Below are 23,549 nucleotides of genomic sequence, written 5' to 3'. Positions count from 1 at the left end.
TTCAGGAATAGGAATGTTGAAAGTTTTCTGGATCTGATTCCAGGCAATATCGTTGTGGTTACACCTGAGGATCCTGCCTTGATGGTACAGGGAGTCGACAGTGAGGCGGACGTTTCTAGGGAGCTCCTGTAATCTGCTCTCTACAATCACCAGATCAGGATCAAAGGTGTGATGCATCACCACCAGAATTACTGCTTTATTATCTGGAGACATAGAAAAGACCAGGGTGACTCAGCAAGGTAAGTTTCACTTTCACTTCTGCTTTAACAACTTTGAATCTTCATGTTACATTTAGTTCCATCACATTCACACTTAAGTTGCTACCTGGGAGTCCCTCCAGGGCCTCGTCAATGTCTGTTTTGATTCGGGATTTGACTGGACAGAAAACCAAATAATAATCTGCATCTTCCTGAATGTTCACTTCAGTGTGTCCAACACGTTTCATTTTGGAAACCCATTCCATGTGAGCGTTTTTTGTTTCTGAAGCCACGTAGACAAAGAACTTTGTTCCAGATACTGAAGAGAGAAAGGAAGAAGTGTGTTATTGGAAAATCAACCTGAGCAGCTTTGAACTTTCACCTGATGATGGAAATCATGCAGACATGAACCAGTGGGAACACTTAGTTTAGACTGAGGTGAAATAGTGTCAATGTAGTTTTGAATTAAAAGTCAAATGTAAATATAAATAACTTTAAACAAGCAATGCAATTATATTTGAAATTGGTAAACAAACATCACAATCAGTAAATTACCAAATTACTCAAAGTCACATTTTCTCCACTTTATGTTAAACGTTACCTTTGGCCTTTGACCCGATTATTTTGTTCATGCCTGGAATCATTATATAGTTAATCAGTGTTTAAAAGTTAGTGTAACGCTCAATAGAATCAAAGATAGAAGTTAAATATAGGTGACATGAAAACATGTTCTCTTCTCATGAAGTATTCAAATCACAGATACATTTTCAAGTCAAAATGATTCAATTCATGACATTTAATGCACATCGTTTAAAACCTTATGAGCTGAAAGGGTTTCCTCACCAAGATTCTCCATGTCTCTGTTGGGGAAAGAAAAGACGCAATCAGCTCAGAAAAGGAACAAAACCAAGAATTTTGAGCTCACAAATACTCTGTAAATAATTCACCAGTGAGATTGCTACTGAAAAAGCTTAGACTGGCAAGAAAATAGGAGCAATGATCAGAGGGCAGGATCCCTGAAACCACGATTCAAAAACAGAAAGTAAGTTTTCTGCAAGTGACCTCGCCCAAGACGACCAAAGTGAGGTCCGGCAGGGTCTCCTGCCCCCAGTCATGTCTTATTCACACATAAGAATTATCAAATCAAGTTTAATAATCTGATTTCTTTCGGATCGAAGTAAATTAATTTAACGCTTACTTTGTTTACGAATGATTTCTGTACTCACGCAACACGAATCCACGTTTGATCTCTGCAGAGGACCCTTTCACTTTCGTTTTAACGGCTGGAGGCGCGTTCGGCACCACAGAAGAAGAGGAGCGGCCAGCGAATCAGGTGACGCGTTGAAATGCGTTTAAAACAGGATAAATTTAAACAATTACATCTACTGGAAGACAGGCGATGTTTGGATGGCCATGCCATTACCGCCAGGGGAGAAAAACAATCTTAATTTTGTATTTTATGAAAAGAGCTGTAATTCCTGCTACTGCCAGAGGAGGGAGCCAGATATCCCTTTGGTCATTAATCTAAATCTAATAGAATAATGAAAATAGAGCTGCTGGTTTGAACACAGGAAACAAATGTTCACACAGTTCACACAATCATGACGTAATCAGGACGATTTATTTGTGTAACGTTTTTGCAGCAAAATCCATCAAACAGTTGATTAAAGTCAACCTTCGACAGTTGTGGCTCCAGTTTTAATGAAGGTTGTGTGCAGCATTTTCCCTTTAATCGACACATGTTTTAAAGCTAACTGTTAAACGTACTAATAAAGTAATCACAACAACAAAAATACAGCTATAATAGTAACTAAAATCACAAATTTCATCCTCTGTTGAATGGCAACCCTAAAATGAAGCGGAAAAATAGCTAAATTAGAGTTGTTTGATGCAGTACATGGATTAAAGACTGTCAACATCCAAAGAAATGCTGTTGTTTCAATATTTACATCCAGAGTGACTGAATTTATCTAACTAAGGAGTTCATGGCTTACCATAAAGAGTGATGTCCAGAAAGCAGGCAGGAGTACAGAGGACAAAGATTAGTGTGAAACAGAAGCATTAAGAGGAGACAGTGGCAGGAAATGTGCCATCTTTACCTTATTAGCGTAACCCTGGTAAGATGTGGCGATGAGCTTGATGATCTCCATGTAAGCCGCTTTATTGTGTTGCTGCTGAGGAGTTTGCCCTCGTTGAAAAGACAGTCCACGGTGAGCAGGAGGTCTGGGAGGCGGTTGCACACTGCCTCTTGCTGTCAGCTTCAACAGAATTAGGGTCAAAGGTGTGATGCAGCACCACCAGGATTGTCGGTTTCAAGGCTGGAAGGAAGAAGGAGTTGCAGACGGTCAGGTTTTATTCTGTTCGCAGTCAAGAAAACACACAATGTTCCAAATTGTTGGTTGAAAATCATAAATCATACAAAAGAGAGCAGGACACAAAGAAGGGTTACCTGGAACAGTCTCCAAGGCTACAGAGATGTCAGTCCTAATGTGTGACCTCACAGGACAGAAAACCACGATGTAATCACTTTCTTCTGGAGAGAAAACCTCACTCTGGTTCAGCTGTTTCAGGAGGTCCACAATGTGAAGATGAGCCCCACCAGTGCAGCCCGCCAGGTGGACATAAAACTTTTCCAAGTCACTAAAAACAGAGAAGGCCGTTTGGCTGGATGTGAGATGCAGCGGTGAGGCTTTGGAAAACACAGATTTTTGCTCATTATTTTCTTCAAGAATACACACCCATCCTAAATGTCACCCCCCCCCCCCCCCCCCCCCCCCCCCCCCCCCGTGTCTGCTTCAAACTAAAATGTCAGTTTAGTTTTGACAGGAAAATGATTTTATTGAGGAGGTTCAGTTTTCATTGTCATTCGTGTTCTAAAAGCTGATTTATATATATTACAACATAAAACATTGCATTTATCTTCAGGTGTAATGGAGCTTTATTTTATTCTGTGTATACTTAAAGCATCACAGCTGGTATGTTGTGGGTTTATGAAATGATTTGTGTGCTCACCAGTGGTGTGGTCCATCTGTTTACAGAGAAAAAAAAGATGGAGGCAAATTTATTAAATGAAGAGATAACATGAACATCAGCCCTAGAACATGGAGTCCCACCCACAACACAGCGGAAACATCCCAAACTAAACAGAAAAACGGGAACGTTTACAGCCTCACACCAACAAGGGTTTCACGTCTTTATTCATCATTTTTACTTACGTTCCTGGATGATAATGTCCTTGAAGTCCTCCTGGCTGATCTGCCACACACTTACCAGAGAAAACAGAGCTCCTTCCTGGATGTGACTGGCCTTTACTTTCCTGTTGATGACATTACAGAGTAAGTGCAATGATGATAAACATGAACACAGATGGAGGATGACAGCATAAAATTCAACAAAATTTGTGTTTTAAAACTGCCAAGCGATAGACTGTAGAAAAATAATCTTTCATAAAAACCTTCTTTTGTTAAATCTAAAAACCACTCACGTTGATTTTTGGCCCAAGATTACAGGTAAATTCGTAGAAATTAAACATGAAAAACGTGTTCAATAGTGCTGAAATCTGGCCAAAGTTGGATCACTTTAATGAAAATGTTGACCTGCCCGCTGATGCTGTCGACCTCTCACCGGAAGACCGCTCGCGGGAGGACACGCCCACCTGCTGGCTGCTGCTGCCTTCAACGTCTGCTCGTATTCCTGACCACTAAATATAATCTTTGCTTTTTCTAATGCGACCAAGCCCAAATTACACACGAGGAGAGACGACTGTGCTTTATTTGCATCATGAAACATTTCAACACTGCGTCGCATTATTGTGACGTTGCATTATTACGTCGCTTTGCCAGCTACTGACTGATAAACAAGTCTAGCTGCAAAGGGCCCAACCAACGGAAAATGGCAGCTTACATTTCAGGATATTCTAAGTTCACTTTTTAAGAGGTTTCAATTTTCCACCCACAGATGAATATATATCCCTCCATGCACAGATAACCTTACAAAAAATTACGTAATTCCTACCAGTACTCCCTCCATTTCTTGCGCCTCACACTTGTTGAAACCACGTCGGTCATGGAAGAGTAGCCGAATTAACGACAGACCGTTAAGGCAACAGCAGATGCAGCAGGGAGAGTGTTGTATTCTGCTGCACATCAGCCAGAAGCAGCGTGGAGATTCGTCTGCCTCCTATCGACACGAACTTGAACGCCGGAGTGTTCCTAACAGCCGCCCCGGGCCTTCCTGGACGTTAGCCTCTCCTAGGGGGTTTCGCTGCCGGAAGGGAAGGCGACAGAGGAGGCCAGACTGAACGACATGGAGGCAGTGGGTGCTTCCAGGGGGAGTGAGCTGTAGGACGGTAGGCTTCGTCGGTCACCACTGTATTTCTCCAACCGCCAGGAAACAATGGAAACCAGGGAGCAGCAGGTTAACTAGCCAACACCAGATTTGTTTAAACTGCAGTGTCCGACTCGTTTTTATGTCTGACGTCATAAAAAAAAACATAAAAATTGTTCGCTTTCAATGATGGTGGATTCAAGTGTGTGCGCTCCAGCTCGGGAATAACAGTTTTAACGGGGATACTGCAAAAACGAGTACTTCTCTTTTGACTGTTCTATCCTCATCTTGTGTATTCTGTGATTTCCCCACGGATAGATTTGCAGTTAAACGTCCTGCGTGATGGTAATATTTCACACAGTTTTTTCAGGAACCAATCTCTGTGCAGAAGTTATAAAGAAATAACATTGATTCTAAACAGGAACAAAAGTTGAAAATATACATACAGCAGTTCACTTGTGTTTGTTGAAAGTCACTCATGTGGAAATTGTAGATTTTTTTTTTTTTTGACAGGAAAACTTAAAAATAACGAGTATGAGACAAATCAGGGTTGCATGTGTGTTATATTTATTTTATTTCTGTCAGCTGGTCAGCAGAAGAGCACATCTGTTGCAGCAGAAGAGGTCACGTATGTCGATGTTTTCTGTCCTGTTTTTACAGCCATAGCTTCCACATGGTGTTTGTGCACCTGGAATGGACCCTTCTCACAGCGGGGAGGATATGTCACCATTATATGTGCTCAGAAAGAAGAAATGTGTCAAGTCACAATCTAAAAGTGGTGAACCGTGTCCAGGTAATCAAACCGTTAGTTTTCATACATGTATTTTTTGCCCTTTTTACGTCAATTTAGTTTCTCCTGCAGCTTCTAAACGGATGCCACAGAGAACCTGTGAACTGAATTCAGTTGGATTAGTCAAAGTAAGGATGAACTCGTTCACTGAATATGCTGTTTTGCTGTTGTGAAACTGGCCGGTTAGAGGCATCATCTATTTCTGTCCTGCAGATGATGAGCCTCAATCCCACGAGCCTCTAAAGATGAAAAGACCTTACGGCAAAAAAAGGTAAGAAACACCTGATGAGCCGCAGATAGACTGTTCAGGTGAGAAACTTCAAGAAGTCACCTCATAACTTTGAAACAATAATAAAGATAATGGATACATTTTCTCTGAAACAGGTTCAACGATCTTGCCACAGAAGCAGTAGATCACCCCACCAGCAGCTGCTCGGTGAAGTCATCAGGAGGACTTTCTAATGGGACTGACCCTGGGTCAATGGCTCCACCTACTCCGCGGCTCTCTCCAAGACTGAGGGCAAAAAATGTGTGGACTCAGGGTCCAGAGACAAGCAAAAAGCAACACCTGCCTCAGGGTAAGAACTGTAACATCAGGAAGGACAGGAGGAACCCCGTGGCCACAGGTGGAGATCAAACCCAGGACCAGATGTGGAACTCCGGCAGGGACCGGGTAGGTCACTTCCCTCCAGACCAGACATGGATTCCTGGCAGGAGCCAAGAACAAGACGGAGTGGAAACAGTATGGGTGGTGTGTCAGGAACAAGGTCCTGTGGAGGACTGGGTATCTGATGGAGACGAAGGCCACAATCAGGCTTGGGGTGCAGACAGAGATCCGGCAGGGGGTCAGGGCTCCTCGGGGACAGAGCAGGTCTGGGGATCCGGTCAAAACCAGGACCAGGACTCTGCTTATTTCCAAATGTATGTAATCCAAATAAATTCTGTAGGAGGTATGGCAGGAGGTATGAGGACTGAAGGTCCAAGAAGTGCATGAAAGATAAGTAATATATAGTGTGAGAATCCCAATTTAAATGACATCAACTCGGTTTCTGTCATTACTTGCACCACTTCTACCACCATTTACAATTAAAACAGCAATAGAAGTGGTGTTATAAATGGTAATTGCTGTAAAATGATAGTGAAATAAGTGATGCCAGTAACAAAATATCCTTTTATATGATAGTATTTACCTAATCAACACAACATTAAAAAAACAGTGAATATAAAGTAACAAATGAGAATGATATAATAATGTATGGATGCTATTTTCTCCTTCCACCCAACACTTCACAGATGCCGCTGAAGAGCGATGAAGATGAGGCCCAGAATGCTCAGAGTGAGGCCAACCCGGAGAGGACGGCCAGTGGTCGGGTGCAGCGAGCCTCGGCCCAGGTGGCCAACTTTCACCTGGCTGAGATCGCCAACAATGAGCTGCCAAAGACTGGCCCAAGAGGAAGTTTCAGTCGGACCTGGTGCCTGATGATAAAAAGGTGAGGACATCTGGAAGGACAGACGCGGGACATTCTGTTGTGCTCGTTCACGTTTTTATGTCTCGTAGTTGAAGTACGCCCGGCCGGGCCTGCCCGCCTTCAGCCAAGATGTGCTGAGGAAGTGGAAGAATGAGGTGAAGCTGCGGAGGAAGGTCAAATGTCCCAACCAGGTAGAAGATGCTTCATCTTAAACTCAAAAGGGCCATAAAAAATGTATAAATGCATTAATGGAAGAACAGTGACAGAAACTTACAGCTGCTGACCCACTTCAGGGGTTTAGGAAGTGGGAAAGAGAGGGAGCAGGTATTCACTGAAGTCCCCCTGAGCTGCCTGCAGGCTCCAGTCTGGCCTGGGAGCTCTGCTGTACAGAAATGTGCACAGTACATCCACCTTTTATCCACCTTTCATTTATCTCTGATGTGAATGAAGAACACTTGAATTGCTGGGTCCCGTGTCTGAATTGTGATTAATCAGATTGATCCACAGACACCCTCAAAATAATCTGCCTAAAACGTTCTATTATAATCTGGCAGTCTAAAAACAGTCATTGTTAGGAAGAAACACCATGTTTTCATGATGACATCGCACAAAATCTCTGGAGGGTTCTTTTTACTGGACTTGATAAGTCTGCCAACATGAGCTGGACCACAGACTGATGCAGAGAATCAACAGTGATCAGTTATTGATCACATGTCCCAACATTTGACAGTGGAACTGCAGATTAATGTGTGCCGTTAATGGAACAAAAAGACCTATTTATGGTCAGTTTATAATCTTCTGGATATTCTAAAAATGTCTTCTTTTGGGGTTATTTCCTTCTGTAACTGAAGCTGCTGGTAACTGTTGCAGGGTTGTTGCTCCACCTACACCAGTGTGTCGGGGCTGAAGGCTCATCTGGGACTGTGTACGAAGGTACGTCGGCATCTTTCTTTAACTCTGAAACATCCCTGAGTGACCCTGGTCTGTGGACAGAAGCAGGAACTGCCTGGTGTAGATCTGGGACGCTTGAAGATTGTTCACACGTCTGATGAATCATTTTTTGTGGCTGATATTCCGAGTGATGGTATTTCCTGTGATCTCAGGGTGAATTTGAGGCAGGAAAGTACAGGTGTCTGATCTGCAATAAAGAGTTCAACTCTGAAAGTGGAGTCAAATACCACATCAACTCTATCCACTCGGAGGTATCGGATGTTCTGCTCTTCTCGCCGTCCTGTGATGCACGGCAGGTTTTTCTCCTAACATTTGCATTTCTGCCCTATGCAGGACTGGTTTGTGACGAACAAAAAAGCCTTCAAGAAGTTTGAGAAGTTCCTTAAGAACCAGTCCAGGGATTTTGTGCATAATGTGGCCAAGCAGGGGTTGGACCGGTACCACCACAGTCACCTTCAGCATCACCACTGTCCACCACTGAGACAACTTCCTGCACAATCTTCATCAACATTTTGTGTTTACTTCAGGAATAGGAATGTTGAAAGTTGGATCTGATCCCAGGCAATATCGTTGCGGTTACACCTGAGGAGCCTGCCTTGATGGAACAGGGGGTCGACAGTGAGGCGGACGTTTCTAGGGAGCTCCTGTAATCTGCTCTCTTCAATCACCAGATCAGGATCAAAGGTGTGATGCATCACCACCAGAATTACTGCTTTATTATCTGGAGACATAGAAAAGACCAGGGTGACTCAGCAAGGTAAGTTTCACTTTCACTTCTGCTTTAACAACTTTGAATCTTCATGTTACATTTAGTTCCATCACATTCACACTTAAGTTGCTACCTGGGAGTCCCTCCAGGGCCTCGTCAATGTCTGTTTTGATTCGGGATTTGACTGGACATGTGGGAATGTGTATTTCTACATGTGTGTGTTGATTTTGCTGCTGCCCAGAAATCACACAGAAAAAATATATAAAGTAGACCATTAAATTATAGCTTAGTAAGTGTTCTTGTTTTACAGTGTAATCCCTCATATTGAACAACACTAAAAAACAAAGTAGTTGGGCCTACGTTCCATGATGCTATACTTTTAGATGTTATTTATGTCATAGTTCACTTTAGACAGAAACGTACCATGACCATCTTGCCGTCCTTGATCTCTCTGACGAACGTGGTCTCTTTGCCGTCCCACTTTTGGACGTGGACCAACTTGTCTCCCTCCAGAGACACTGTAGACTGAGAGACACAACACATGGTGACCGTACTGAAAAGTGTGGCCAATTAATCTTGATTACTCCAGAATATGCCGATCTGAGATGATTGAAAGTGTTTGTTCTTACTTTACAGTTCCTGTCGTCGGCGGTGGTTTCATCAAACTCCTCCCCCAGCTTGAAGGAGATCTCTGTGTTTTTGAAGGTGCTCTGGGTGCGAACCACCACCTTATCGCCCTCCAGGCTGATGATGACGGTCGTTTGGTCACGTTCCCGACCTGTCGGGTGGCGAAGCCCACGCCTGGGACATGACATATGAAGCACATTTCAACACTGAGATCAAAGAAAAAGAGCAAAGCTAGAAGCACATTACTGACCGAGGGCTTTCATGTAATCATCAAAGTTCTCGCTCTCCACCAGTTTCCAGGTTGCACAGAAGGCGTCGACCATGGTGATGGTTTTTCAGAGACCAAGTATTCTGAAGAGCACAGTGAGTGAGCTGCGGTCGTTCAAGTTTCCCCCCAGTGTGTTATTATTCCGCGCCTTATTATTATGCATGCAGGTGGGCAGGGCCACGGGTCCCATTGGCTCAGGAGATTTTTGCTGTGTTCCTTATTGGACGGTTTAATTGGGTCACGGTCCTACTGACCGTAGAGAGGTGGGGAAAAGCTAAATTAGCTCATTTGTATGCGCGATGATGTAATTACTCTAATTCCTGCAGCCAGCTCAGGTTGATGTGGTGCTAAAAAGGAGAAATTCTCCATTTTAAAGATGACCCCAAAAAAATCCAACTACAACAATGAAAAGCATGTTATAATGATGCTACCGGCAGAAGAGTAGTCTTCAAATCCCCATGAATCATTTCCTCATGTCCCGGCCCCCCTCTCCAGTCAGCCCGGTGCCACCCGATCGGAATGTGTCCTGTTGGGGGTCGTCGGTGAAGCAGAATCACTTTGTTTGACAGCTCTTTGTCCTGAGTTGCATTACTGACCCCACCACCACCACCACCACTGCAATTACTTCATGCTTCACATGCACGGTAACGACTGTCCTTAAGTGTGTGTGTGAGAGTGTGTGCATGTGTAAGTTCCGCTTTCTCACACAAAGTCAGTGTTTATGGAGGAACGCACAGACACAGATGAGTGATTGTGACTCTTGATTGGGCAGTTTATGGTCGTTCATTTAAGTTGGACTCACGGGAGGTTTTTTGATAAACTGTCATGAGCATTAAGCTTGGAGCTGATGTTGTGTTTTAAAGGTTGACCTGTTTTTTTTGTGGAGCAGCTTCTGACACACTGGGATTGTCAGTATTTCCAAAAGTCTCCTTCCGGTTAGTTTTTTAATTCTATTTGTAATGCATCATAAAAGTAATTTTAAAATACCACTGACCGAGCTGCCAAATTCAAAATCTTGTTTTGATTTAGTTTTGAGGAAATATACTTCAAATCTGCACCTCTTCTCATTTTCTTTTTAGCACCTTTGTTTTTTGAAGGATCTCCTGTTGATTCACTTCTTTTGAACAACTTCATTTCCTCTGTACTTCATCTGAGAACAGGGCATGCAGACATTAATCATACCTGTAGGCTGGAGCTCTACTCAGCAACAACAGCTGCTGTCTGCAAACCTGCATCGGTGAAGGAGCTCTGGTGCCCCCTGCTGGTCAGTGGCAGAAGTGCCTCCTAATTTTGGGTTGAATTAAAACGTCCCCGATATTAATAACACTAATTGTACAAATAATACTTTAAAGTCTTCACCACTGAGTTGACTCCGAGAAACATTGTTTGAAATAGCTTTTAATTCATACTTACAGTAAACACACTTTGTTATTTAATGCTACAAAACCAAAGTTGTAATTGAAAAGAAAAAAGGAAGAAAATGAATAATCAAAACGATTAAAAATGAATGAAATTCAATTAAATATGCAGCCTCCTATTTGCTCATCAACCAAAATATGCTTCTAAATGAAACATATTTGGACTACATTAACTTATTTAACAGGTAATACAATATAGGAATTAAAACATTTCTTAACAAAAAACCTCTGCACATACAAGAACAAATAAACCAAATAAAAACAGACAAACAAAAAAAAAAAGTTCTTGGCTGCTATTATTTGAGCTGTGATGGTTGTGTTGGTGCTGACATTCTCACAGTGCTGTAGGTCACATTGGGATCACCTTCATCAGCAAAAACCTGAAGAAAAAAACGAAACAGAATTGACAACCAAACAAACTGATTCTTTTTTGTTTGAACTCCTTTGGTGGATGATGTTGACTTCAAATCCATCATGGACAAATGTGAAAATAATGAAGGTGGGTCAAAAATCAAAAGAATAAACCTAAATCTTTTATAAATGTATTCAGTTATGTACCAAAACCAAGGCTGAACATATTTTAAACCAAATCAACCCAGGCGACAGTGGAACAACAGCATTAAAGAGAGGACAGAGATGAGGTTTATGCTCTTGGTGCTGGTTGGGTTCTTAGTGGAACACTTTAGATAAAACCGGGGAAACATAATGACGCCAAGGCACATTATGATTATGATTATTGTGGACTTGCACATCATTCTACATTGACATTTCAAATGACCTGTTGGTCACTGCTAAGTTAACATCATGAAACTTACCAGTGCCTTTTCTCCTTTTATATATGAAAACTGTGAGGCAACCGATGGTGAGGACAACTGAAGCGACTGCTGCAAAGAGGTTCCGCCACCACAGATCTGGAAGATAATGGAGATATTTGGTTCTCATTCATACAACATAATAATTAATGAATCTGGATCTTATCCCCCAAACTGGTTACTATGTAGAAAAAGGACTAATGGACTTTAAGGTTATTAAAGGATTTTCCATTATAAATGTGCATGACTCCCCTCTTTAGGCTGTAACCTGCCGATAATCATTATATGAGGAAGACCTCTTCATCATCAGGACAGGATTTAGACGACTGCATTGGTTTAACTGGGAGAAATGGGACAGCCCATAACAGTCGATGATCTCATCGAATTCAGGTGATTCAAGTGAAATCACCACAAACCAACATGTTGTTTTTCCTGTCGTGTTTCACCTCTTTATTTTAGCTTGTTCCTCTGGTTGTTCCTGTAGTAATAATCCACAACAAACCTTTTAAAATCAGCTTGGATCAGAAATATTTCACTGACAATTTAGTTCTAAGAAAAGTTTGTGTTATGGTTGATCATGTCTTTGTCGTAACAATGAATCTTAGAGCGCTGCAAAGTTTATTTATCCAAACTGCTGCAGGACGTCCAAGCAGGACGTTCCAAGCAGGACGTTCCAAGCGGGACGTCCACCCTACAGGGGTTGAGTGGGGTCGAGGTTACTGATCCATCCTCTCCTGAACTGCTCAGTGAGCCTGACCATCGTCAAGGTAACGCTCAGTCAGATACCGTGGAGATGTAGGATGATCACTGGTCCGTCCATCCATCCATCCATCCATCCATCCATCCATCCACCCGTCCATCCATATCCATCCACCCGTCCATCATCCATCCATCACCACCCGTCCATCCATCCATCCATCCGTCCATCCATCCATCCACCCATCCATCCATCCATCCACCCCCATCCATCCGTCCGTCCGTCCATCCATCCATCCATCCATCCATCCATCCACCCACCCACCAGTGTAGCAGCATCATGGTCTCAGGTGCTGGGACCAGTCAAGAACAATAGCAGCTGTTTGGGTTTTATTGAGCACGTAGCTCCTCATCTGCTGCTCATGCCACAAACGCAGCTTCCTTATTAATGCGGCGCCGTTTTAAAGGGAAATTTTAAAAAAGCTTTTAAGATTTACTGCCAGGGAGAATGGTTGCAACACAGACACAAACTACCAACACAGCAGGAACCAGAAAATTAAAAAGGCTAATGTTGTGTTACGGATGTTCTCTTATAGTTATCATCTGCAGAGGTTGTTGCTGGAGTGGTGGGGTGGCTTCAGAAGAGAAGAGAAGAGACAAACCTGAGTAAACAGAGAAAGCCAACAACAGCAACATTTAAAAACATCATTCAGTGGAGAAAATGTGTCAGACACAAATCAAAAGTCTGGAATTAAACTTGCAACTGCAGCAATGACAAAACATGACTTTGAACAGTTGTGTTTGTGTGTCACGGGGTCCCAAACGACACAGAACATTTTAGAAGCTGTTCCCTCTCTGTTGGTCCAGATCAAAGTCTTTCACCATCAATTAATTTACTGAGAGAGCCAATGTTCCTCTCAGGTGATGTGGAGAGAAGAAGCTTCCCTGGAGATGTCCAGGATGCAGATGACTGAAAATAAAATCAACACAAACCAGAAACTAAAAACAAGTTATTGTTGAGTCGTTACCTTTGCTCTGAGAAATATGGTGGGTTGTGGTGTTGCTGAGGTGGTTCCTGGAAATATTGATGCCGTAGTAGTGATGGTGGTTTCAGAACAGAGCAGAACACAAAACACAACACAACAGAAGTGAATGGAACAGAACACAAACAACAGAAGTGAATGGAACAGAACAGAATAGAAGCGAATGGAGCAGACACAAACACAACAGAAGTGAATGAACAGAACACAACACAACAGAAGTGAATGGAACAGAACACAACACAACAGAAGTGAATGGAATAGAACAGAATAGAAGCGAATGGAACAGAACACAACACAACAGAAGTGAATGGAACAGAACAAAACAACAGAAGCGAATGGAACAACACAACACAACAGAAGTGAATGGAACAGAACACAACACAACAGAAGTGAATGGAACAGAACAGAATAGAAGCGAATGGAACACAACACAACACAACAGAATAGACCAGAACAGATCAGAACACAACACAACAGAATAGACCAGACCAGAACACAACACAAAACACACACAACAACAAACATGAGAACAGAGACATGAGCAAACAGAGCAACAACAGCAGCAACACAATCTTCCTCACTGAAATGATCGTTTGTGGTTCAGGTGAAGATGAAACTATGTGATGGGAATACTCACTGGGGACCACAGACAGATCAATTGCAGCATCTGGACCTGTTTGTGATCCTAAGCTGTTAAACTGGCGACAGGTATAAAGACCTGAATCTTCACCTCTGAGGTTCTTGATGATCAGAGAACAGTTCTCAGATAGACTCAGTCTGCCTGGTTTATGAGATTTAATCTGTCCAAGATTAATCAGCTCGATTGTTGCTGATGTATTACTGATATCCATGTAGTACTGATACAATTCTTCTGATCCTTTATCAGGTTTTCACAGCTCAAAGTTACTTCTTGATGTCCAGTCAGATATTTTATGTTGGCATCTGTGAAAAAAAGAACAAGAATCTGTTCACAGGTAGAAAATGTCTTGTTTCTGTTCATTTATTGTTAGATAATTAAAATGCTGCTATTTATTGTGAAGATTTAAATCTGTTTTCATTAGAACTCATTCTCACCTGAATATGGATCATGTTTTCGTCTCCTTTTCTTCTGGAACTTCTCTTCATTTGACTTCCTTTAGTGCTGAAACTGCAGCAGCTTTCTGTGGTTTCCACAGTGTCGCCTCCCTTTGAACTGATGTTGAGAATTGTGAAGCTAATTTCCGAAACAACTAGCAGAAGTTCGATTCATCTAATTTTGTCCATCTGTGGTCAGCTTTTCATGACATCATTTCACACTTTTGAGAGAAAGAGGAAGTTGAGCGTGGGTAGAGTTAGAGTTGAAATATAATTCGATTTAGTAAATGTGTCTTGTTTTAAGTGATGGTTGTCTTATGCAACCAGACAGAGTCAAGTTTCTTTACTGCTTCTCATGTTAATGGGGTGAAATATCAACATAGTTGCTGATAAAAACAACATTTAAGGTCTCGACAGATTTGAGTTCCTCCCCCCCCCCCCCAGTTTATTATTGATGTATTGAGTTTTGTGATGAATGTGGACAGCAGCGGAGCTGTGAGGAACTACTGAGAACTGTATCATTCCCTCATTCTCAGTATGGGCTCATCTTCATCTCCTGACCTGAACCGTCACGATGAAGCGCAGCTTCTCCTTTTAATCAGTAACAACTTTCTAAGTGACTCAACTGTAGAATCACCACAGGTGCTCCAGCATCAGAGGGGATGTTTGAATATGTAGAGCTAAAACTAGAGGCCTTCAGCCACCCAGAGGAAGGAGATTCTGCAGATAAGAGATTAAAGTGGCCCGGAAAGACCCGACCTACGTATCTGGAGTTCAGTGGAAGTGAACTATTGTGAGGAGATCCAGCAACACGTTTAACGGAGGAGACAGGACAACAGGACAATAAAACTGGTCATCAGGGACCCAAGAAGACAGACAAAGGCCACTTCGGTGATCTACAGTTTATTTACAAATATTTACACAGTGCACGTGCCATCAATGGTGACGCCAGTGAACAAAGTGCCAAGCCAAACCCAAGGAAGTGCTCTCGGAATGGTGGTGACCTAAAACAAAAGGAACACAGTCAATCGCAGGAACGCTAATAATCAAAGCTCAGTTTTCCACGAGTACTGGCTGGTGCCGGCTGCTTAAGAGGCCTGCCAAAAGACCAGATTAGCTGCAGGTGTGGAGGCAGCCAGCACAACAGATGAGTCCCCCACGACCCCTAGTGGACAAACGGAGCACAAAAACAGATTAGACACAGGATCATAACAGAACAGTTATCACAGTCATGAGGAAGAGTTCAGCCAGTCCCATAAACAGCACGATGGAGTCCAGGGCAGAAGCTGAAGGAACTGCTCAGTAAAAGAGACCTCAGTGAAGAAGAAAATCACAAAAACAAGGAGCTTGATGTGTTTTTAGCAACTGCAGCCATGATGAGATCAGCAAAACCGCAGAGACACATTTAAAAAGGAAACACTGAACAACCTTTAAGTTCTGCTGAGTATCAGATGAGATGGTTCCTGCAGAGGGTGTTGAAAAAAAGTCACTTTCAATAACTTAGTTATTAACATGAGGCACGAGAAGATTCTCACCTGATCACCAGCTGATGAAGAACAGGAGTGAAACTGACGCACAGTTCTGGAGCAGGAACCTTCTGTGGTGAACTGCAGACACGAATCTAGAACCCAAAAGCAGATACACACTACTGGCTTGAGTTGGAGCAAGGTTACATTTACGGTACAGTCAAAGATTTTGGAAAAAAATACCAAGAGGCGCAGGCGGCAGGAGAAACAGGATGGAAGAGGAGCAGGCTGGGCGGCATGAACAGACAATGAGGACGATTAGATTAGCTCAGGAACCATGAAACAAACGAGAATCAAACTTCTGGGAGCCAGGCTAGACAGTTGTGAGACAGTTGTGGCTCCAGTTTTAATGAAGGTTTGTGTGCAGCATTTTCCCTTTAATCTACACACATTTAAGGGAAGCTGTGATCTGTTTAGCTAACTGTTAAACAAGTACTAATAAAGTAATCACAACAACAAAAAATACAGCTATAATAGTAACTAAAATCACAAATTTCATCCTCTGTTGAATGGCAACCCTAAAATGAAGTGGAAAAATAGCTAAATTAGAGTTGTTTGATGCAGTACATGGATTAAAGACTGTCAACGTCCACAGAAATGCTGTTGTTTCAATATTTACATCCAGAGTGACTGAATTTATCTGACTAAGGAGTTCATGGCTTACCATAAAGAGTGATGTCCAGAAAGCAGGCAGGAGTACAGAGGACAAAGATTAGTGTGAAACAGAAGCATTTAAGAGGAGACAGTGGCAGGAAATGTGCCATCTTTACCTTGTTAGCGTAACCCTGGTAAGATGTGGCGATGAGCTTGATGATCTCCATGTAAGCCGCTTTATTGTGTTTGCTGCTGAGGAGTTTGCCCTCGTTGAAAAGACAGTCCACGGTGAGCAGGAGGTCTGGGAGGCGGTTGCACACCTGCCTCTTGCTGTCAGCTTCAACAGAATTAGGGTCCAGAGTGTGATTCTTAGAGCAGCCTGCAGCCTCTGGTGTTCTCCTTCCCTTTTTAGGCCGGAGGCATGACCCCCCAGTTCCGAGCTGAGTTCCCCCTCCCAGTTAGAGCTGAGTTATGTCCACTTCCAAAACCTCCTCGCTCCAGAATCTGGGTCCCTGTCCTGAACAGATCTGTTCCACCATCCCAGTCAGCTTTAGTTCTGTTTGCTCGGCTCCAGTCTGTTCCGAGTCTTGGGGATTGTTGGCAAATGATTAATGTTATCGTTACGTTATAATGACTGAAGAAGAAGACCGAAGACACGATGAATCAAATCAAGAAGTTCTTTATTATGTGAATACCGGTACTTCCTCACAACCAGGAAGTGACGTGTAAATTTGTAAAATGTAACAATTCCTAATTCTAGAATCGAATAATGTAGATTCAAAAACATCACACAGTTCAAATGCTGGTGATTAAACGTGCACCAGGGCACATCCTAAATATCCGTCCTGTCACAGAGATCTGAATTACTACAGCTTCTTGAGGTCTGGTGTCTCTCCTGTGTCCTTTTGTCCTTGAATAAGGTTTGGATGATTCCCGACACCACCGGGCGTCTGACCTTTACCAGCCGTGAAATTGACAATGACAATGACAAGAATCACCAACAAAATACCAACAGCGATGACTGTCATCAGTTCCTTATGGTTCACCAGATCTGGATAAAGAAAAGCAGCATGGTGAAGCCTTCAGAGGTCTTTCAGGTATGAGAATCCAGGTATAAATAATACTCACAGTTAAACGGTCTCTTCCACCAGGATGGCTGAAATGACAAAAATGAGCGTTATTAATGGACTGAGACAACTTCCTGCACAACCTTCATCAACATTTTGTGTTTACTTCAGGAATAGGAATGTTGAAAGTTTTCTGGATCTGATTCCAGGCAATATCGTTGCGGTTACACCAGAGGAGCCTGCCTTGATAGAACAGGGAGTCGACAGTGAGGCGGACGTTTCTAGGGAGCTCCTGTAATCTGCTCTCTACAATCACCAGATCAGGATCAAAGGTGTGATGCATCACCACCAGAATTACTGCTTTATTATCTGGAGACATAGAAAAGACCAGGGTGACTCAGCAAGGTAAGTTTCACTTTCACTTCTGCTTTAACAACTTTGAATCTTCATGTTACATTTAGTTCCATCACATTCACACTTAAGTTGCTACCTGGGAGTCCCTCCAGGGCCTCGTCAATGTCTGTTTTGATTCGGGATTTGACTGGACAGAAAACCAAATAATAATCTGCATCTTCCGGAATGTTCACTTCAGTGTGTCCAACACGTTTCATTTTGGAAACCCATTCCATGTGAGCGTTTTTTGTTTCAGAAGCCACGTAGACAAAGAACTTTGTTCCAGATACTGAAGAGAGAAAGGAAGAAGTGTGTTATTGGAAAATCAACCTGAGCAGCTTTGAACTTTCACCTGATGATGGAAATCATGCAGACATGAACCAGTGGGAAACACTTAAACCTCCTTTAGAACTGAAGGTTAAATATAGCTAAAATACTTCATTGCTCATAAAATACCAAAACAACAAATTGATTGTTGTCAAGTTATGACTAAAAACTGATTCAGAATTTGATGACATTTACTGTCTTTTGTCAAAAAACAAATAGTTTCCTCACCACCTCTCTCCATGTCTCTGTGGTGGAAAGAAAGATCCACATTAGTGCAGAATTCAAAAAACACAAAAAGAAACCCCAAAGTGAAACTTTGTAAGATTGTCAAAGTGCGTCACTTGCACGACTGGCCCGCTGACACAACTATAAATACCTTAAAGGAGAATAAGTCCGATGCATTGTACGATCTGCTGTTGGGCCACTCGCAGGGATTCGTCAGTGTAAGAATGTTTAATGAATACTCACGAAATCGATTGATAGTTTGCGTGTAGTGTCTCTGACATAGTCCCAGTCTGGACGCGTCCCTCTGCGTGGGAGAAGAAACGATTTCACTTTCGCTTTGCTCAAATGACGTGGCCTCAATCACCAATCCCACAGATGCGGGCTGCTGCCACATCGTGGATCCTCCCAGGTTTTTGGTTTTTAGCTTTAGTAGATATCGTCAGGCGTTATTGTTTTAAAGTACTTGTATAATTGAGTTAGAATGGGAATCTTGATTTTTGTTTGATATAACTATAAAGATAGAAAAAGCCTAAATTCCTGCAGTGATCCAGCACCCTCAGCTGGTCAGTTGACGTCACTTACGGAGCCTTCAGCAAGTGTCTGACATCACGTTGACAACAATAGTAAAAATACAATAAAATAATACAAAAGTGTCTGACATCACATCGACAACAATAGTAATAATACAATAATTTTGAGTAGCAGATAAATGGAGAAATATAAACTCCAAAAGCATCAAAACCACGCCCCCTACCCATAATCCTCCCGGGTGACAGAGGCCCCGCCCCCAAATCTCCGCCACAATATAACCAGAACGAGAGTTGTGTGTCTCTATAGTTTGGACCTGACTTTTTTTTTAAATTTAACATTAGAATAAAACCTTAAACTGTCGTGAGTTTATCTATCTATCTATCTATCTATCTATCTATCTATCTATCTATCTATCTATATTATCTATCTATCTATCTATCTATCTATCTATCTATCTATCTATCTATCTATCTATCTATTTTCAATCTACAGACCAGTGCTTTGATTTTATGTTCATGTAATGTCCATATAGTTTAAACTGACTTCTGTGGTTTTCTTCACTTTAGTGTTATTTAAAATAACACAACAAAGATTTTTGTTGCTCCTAATTGGCCAAACATAACGACAAAACTGTATAACAAAGTAGGTTAAAACTAAAAGATTTTAATGTTACAAAAGGAAAATAAACAGTTGTATAAATCTACATTAAGACCTTTATTCCAACTCGATTCCTTCTGATTTAATTTGATCTGATGAGGAATTTTTCAATATTCTTGTGTCGGAAAAATGACTTCTTCAATCCTAAATTATCCTATAGATCATAGGTGTCAAACTCTGGCCCGTGGGCCAGATTTGCCCCGCAATGTAATTATATTTTGCCCGCGAAGCCGTACCAATTGACTATTAGAGCTGGCCCGCCGGTATTATCACTTAAAGCGCTTGTGCTAATACTACAAATACCAGCTCTGCTGGTGTTTTGGTGTGAAAATCCACACTCTACATCAGTTGGTAGTGGTAATAAACCAATATGTGGCTTGCCAACCACCAAGAAAGAGAAAGTAGTCATAGCGACCTTATATGCTAATGCTAATTCTGGCACTACCCCTCTGAAAAATGATTAAAGGAAAGGAAGAAAATAGGACCTTTCTGAACAGGTAGGAGGCAGAATATCTGTTTAGATATGTAAAAGACGGACCTGTCTTCTTGTATGTGGAGCCAATGTGCAGTACAAGGAGAACAACAACAGATGACAATATAAAACGCAACACCAAGACAAACACAAGCACCTGGAAATGACCCAAAGGTGCCAGAACGTAGAAGAGATGAAAAGGCCTTACATTTACATTACATTAACTTACAATGGCAGAAAATTACTGTTGAAATTTATTTCAGAAGGCTGCAAATAAAGAGAAGAAATGAATGCCAGTGATGTGTTTTTTTAATTTGAATTTCAATTTTGCATGTGTGCAATAATAAATTATATATTGTATTGTGTTAAGATTTGCTTGTTCCATGTTCAGTTGTTGAGCAAAACTAGTTTGGGTCCATATCAAAAGGTTCCAACGTATAGCTGGAGGAAGATTTTTTTCAATAAATATCAATGTTGGCCCGTGACTTTGTCCCAGTTTTGAATTTTGGCCCACTGGCTATTTGAGTTTGACACCTCTGCTATAGATTGTATTTACTCTCACTCACTGTTCTGAAGTAGTTTCTGAGCTCTCAGTGACAGATCATTCTGTTGTATTCAAGGTTAGCACCTTCTTTACAGGATAGTGAAGGGCACTGGCTGGCCGGTGACCTTCACTTCCTCGTGCCTGATATACCTCTCAGTACAAATGTCTCATCAGGGTGGGTGCTGGTGCTGCATGAACTGTTGCTGTGTTGGTGTCACTTCACCACTTCATTTCAACACAAGTCATCTGAGTCTCCTGCGTGTCCGTTCTAAGCATTGACATTAAAGAGGTTCAGAAAAACATATTTTATCTCAAACATATTTTCAAGCTACACAATAGATTGAAACCTGAAGAAATGAATCCTGTGACTGATTTACAAAGAACAGCTTCACAAATATGAATCAATCTATTGTTGTTATACATTGTGAAGGCAACACATTAGCGGTGCTTAAATGATCAAGGAGATACGAACTCTAGCCAAACATCTGTGTTCTTCTGTTGATGTCTTCTGCCTGGTGTACCCACATCAACGAGGTCTGGCCCCTCTGAGTCCCAAACTGACACAAACCCAATTAACCAACCATCTTGACCCGGAGAAAAAATACAGACAACAGTTCCAACATTTCCACCAGAAGGACCACACATGGCGATACCACACACCTAAAACACAGAAAAGACAGCAGAACCATGAACGTCACCGAGTTTTATATTAATTTCAAAAGTCTGAAGATTTGTTCCCTTTTACTTCACATTTGTGCAAAGGAGGACAGATTTGGATAAAAGCTCATAACAACTAAATGAGCCTTAAAACAGTCATAAATCATGGACATACATTTCTGCAACAGCAAAATGGAGGACTACGGCAACCTCAAAAAACAATAAAACCATGAAATACAGAAAAATCATCCAGAATTTTAAAAAAACATTCTTCTGTAGAGTAAACATAAGATTTTGAAACCAACTTAATTACTGATGCTATCTGTAAAAAAAATTAGCCTGCTAATAAAAATGTATTTGAAGGAAATGTCACTGTAACACCCGTTTAGGATTAAATTCATACTTACTGCTGCTCCAGGGATTCCAAATGGAGCCCCCTGGAACGACGAGGCAATTCCAGATCAAGACAACTACAATAACAATGACAGTGACAAGAATCACCAACACAACAGCAACAGCGATGCCTGCCATCAGTCCCATATGGTTCAAAGAAAATTAGCATGGTGACGCCTTCAGAGGGACGTTCAGGCATGAGAATCTAGGTGTAAATAATACTCACAGTTACACCTGAGGAGCCTGCCTTGATAGAACAGGGAGTCGACAGTGAGGCGGACGTTTCTAGGGAGCTCCTGTAATCTGCTCTCTACAATCACCAGATCAGGATCAAAGGTGTGATGCATCACCACCAGAATTACTGCTTTATTATCTGGAGACATAGAAAAGACCAGGGTGACTCAGCAAGGTAAGTTTCACTTTCACTTCTGCTTTAACAACTTTGAATCTTCATGTTACATTTAGTTCCATCACATTCACACTTAAGTTGCTACCTGGGAGTCCCTCCAGGGCCTCGTCAATGTCTGTTTTGATTCGGGATTTGACTGGACATGTGGGAATGTGTATTTCTACATGTGTGTTGATTTTGCTGCTGCCCAGAAATCACACAGAAAAAAAATAAAGTAGACCATTAAATTATATCTTAGTAAGTGTTCTTGTTTTACAGTGTAATCCCTCATATTGAACAACACTAAAAAACAAAGTAGTTGGGCCTACGTTCCATGATGCTATACTTTTAGATGTTATTTATGTCATAGTTCACTTTAGACAGAAACGTACCATGACCATCTTGCCGTCCTTGATCTCTCTGACGAACGTGGTCTCTTTGCCGTCCCACTTTTGGACGTGGACCAACTTGTCTCCCTCCAGAGACACTGTAGACTGAGAGACACAACACATGGTGACCGTACTGAAAAGTGTGGCCAATTAATCTTGATTACTCCAGAATATGCCGATCTGAGATGATTGAAAGTGTTTGTTCTTACTTTACAGTTCCTGTCGTCGGCGGTGGTTTCATCAAACTCCTCCCCCAGCTTGAAGGAGATCTCTGTGTTTTTGAAGGTGCTCTGGGTGCGAACCACCACCTTATCGCCCTCCAGGCTGATGATGACGGTCGGTTTGGTCACGTTCCCGACCTGTCGGGTGGCGAAGCCCACGCCTGGGACATGACATATGAAGCACATTTCAACACTGAGATCAAAGAAAAGGAGCAAAGATAGAAGCACATTACTGACCGAGGGCTTTCGTGTAATCATCAAAGTTCTCGCTCTCCACCAGTTTCCAGGTTGCACAGAAGGCGTCGACCATGGTGATGGTTTTTCAGAGACCAAGTATTCTGAAGAGCCCAGTGAGTGAGCTGCGGTCGTTCAAGTTTCCCCCCAGTGTGTTATTATTCCGCGCCTTATTATTATGCATGCAGGTGGGCAGGGCCACGGGTCCCATTGGCTCAGGAGATTTTTGCTGTGTTCGTTATTGGACGGTTAAATTGGGTCACGGTCCTACTGACCCGTAGAGAGGTGGGGAAAAGCTAAATTAGCTCATTTGTATGCGCGATGATGTAATTACTCTAATTCCTGCAGCCAGCTCAGGTTGATGTGGTGCTAAAAAGGAGAAATTCTCCATTTTAAAGATGACCCCAAAAAAATCCAACTACAACAATGAAAAGCATGTTATAATGATGCTACCGGCAGAAGAGTAGTCTTCAAATCCCCATGAATCATTTCCTCATGTCCCGGCCCCCCTCTCCAGTCAGCCCGGTGCCACCCGATCGGAATGTGTCCTG

General features: G+C 42.1%; 3 protein-coding genes, 2 long non-coding RNA genes and 1 pseudogene across 7 annotated transcripts in view; 3 read left to right on the top strand and 3 right to left on the bottom strand.

The window, feature by feature from the left end:
- LOC130520013 (uncharacterized) overlaps positions 1–18,809 on the bottom strand; it is a 34,820-nt gene extending 16,011 nt beyond the window's left edge. Inside the window, exons 1-7 of the mRNA XM_057023573.1 lie at positions 18,756–18,809; positions 18,516–18,532; positions 18,058–18,249; positions 17,734–17,936; positions 17,629–17,656; positions 325–516; positions 1–203 (exon numbers count right to left, since the gene is read on the bottom strand). Coding sequence (XP_056879553.1) covers positions 1–203; positions 325–516; positions 17,629–17,656; positions 17,734–17,936; positions 18,058–18,249; positions 18,516–18,532; positions 18,756–18,793 — 873 coding nt within the window. The 5' untranslated portion in view covers positions 18,794–18,809. The remainder of the gene's footprint in view (positions 204–324; positions 517–17,628; positions 17,657–17,733; positions 17,937–18,057; positions 18,250–18,515; positions 18,533–18,755) is intronic.
- LOC130520019 (uncharacterized) lies at positions 94–16,504 on the top strand. The gene is made up of 3 exons (XR_008948599.1): positions 94–239; positions 1,454–1,904; positions 16,262–16,504. It is a non-coding gene; the product is annotated as an uncharacterized LOC130520019 (long non-coding RNA).
- On the top strand, positions 4,255–5,522 carry LOC130520018 (uncharacterized). Its single transcript, XR_008948598.1, has 3 exons — positions 4,255–4,545; positions 5,184–5,316; positions 5,386–5,522. It is a non-coding gene; the product is annotated as an uncharacterized LOC130520018 (long non-coding RNA).
- LOC130520017 (zinc finger protein 512-like) lies at positions 6,648–9,250 on the top strand. Of its 3 annotated transcripts, none has more exons than XR_008948597.1 (6): positions 6,648–6,803; positions 6,872–6,973; positions 7,653–7,715; positions 7,886–7,984; positions 8,067–8,490; positions 9,079–9,093. XR_008948597.1 is itself a non-coding variant. In XM_057023576.1 (5 exons), the coding sequence occupies exons 1-5, from the start codon at positions 7,541–7,543 to the stop codon at positions 8,286–8,288; spliced, it is 318 nt and encodes a 105-aa protein (XP_056879556.1). In that variant the 5' UTR covers positions 7,526–7,540; the 3' UTR covers positions 8,289–8,303. The 3 variants fall into 3 exon arrangements, 1 of the variants encoding a protein (XP_056879556.1); XR_008948596.1 differs by lacking the exons at positions 6,648–6,803; positions 6,872–6,973 and adding an exon at positions 7,526–7,564 and having other exon boundaries at positions 8,067–8,170; positions 8,295–8,490; positions 9,079–9,250; XM_057023576.1 differs by lacking the exons at positions 6,648–6,803; positions 6,872–6,973; positions 9,079–9,093 and adding an exon at positions 7,526–7,564 and having other exon boundaries at positions 8,067–8,170; positions 8,261–8,303.
- Positions 8,762–9,392, bottom strand: LOC130520016 (fatty acid-binding protein, brain-like; annotated as a pseudogene).
- An 877-nt stretch (positions 18,810–19,686) lies between the features above and the next one.
- Positions 19,687–23,142, bottom strand: LOC130520015 (fatty acid-binding protein, brain-like). The gene is made up of 5 exons (XM_057023574.1): positions 23,002–23,142; positions 22,753–22,925; positions 21,993–22,648; positions 21,781–21,843; positions 19,687–21,376 (listed from the first exon to the last, which is right to left on the bottom strand). Exons 1-3 carry the CDS (start codon positions 23,072–23,074, stop codon positions 22,526–22,528), a joined length of 369 nt encoding a protein of 122 aa, XP_056879554.1. The 5' UTR covers positions 23,075–23,142; the 3' UTR covers positions 19,687–21,376; positions 21,781–21,843; positions 21,993–22,525.
- Between the last annotated feature and the right edge of the window lie 407 nt (positions 23,143–23,549).

Source organism: Takifugu flavidus, unplaced genomic scaffold, assembly GCF_003711565.1.
Source record: "Takifugu flavidus isolate HTHZ2018 unplaced genomic scaffold, ASM371156v2 ctg264, whole genome shotgun sequence".
In the NCBI taxonomy this organism is placed as follows: Eukaryota; Metazoa; Chordata; class Actinopteri; order Tetraodontiformes; family Tetraodontidae; genus Takifugu; species Takifugu flavidus.
Note: the sequence above shows the minus strand (reverse complement) of the source record. Positions and strands in the feature narration are given on the sequence as shown.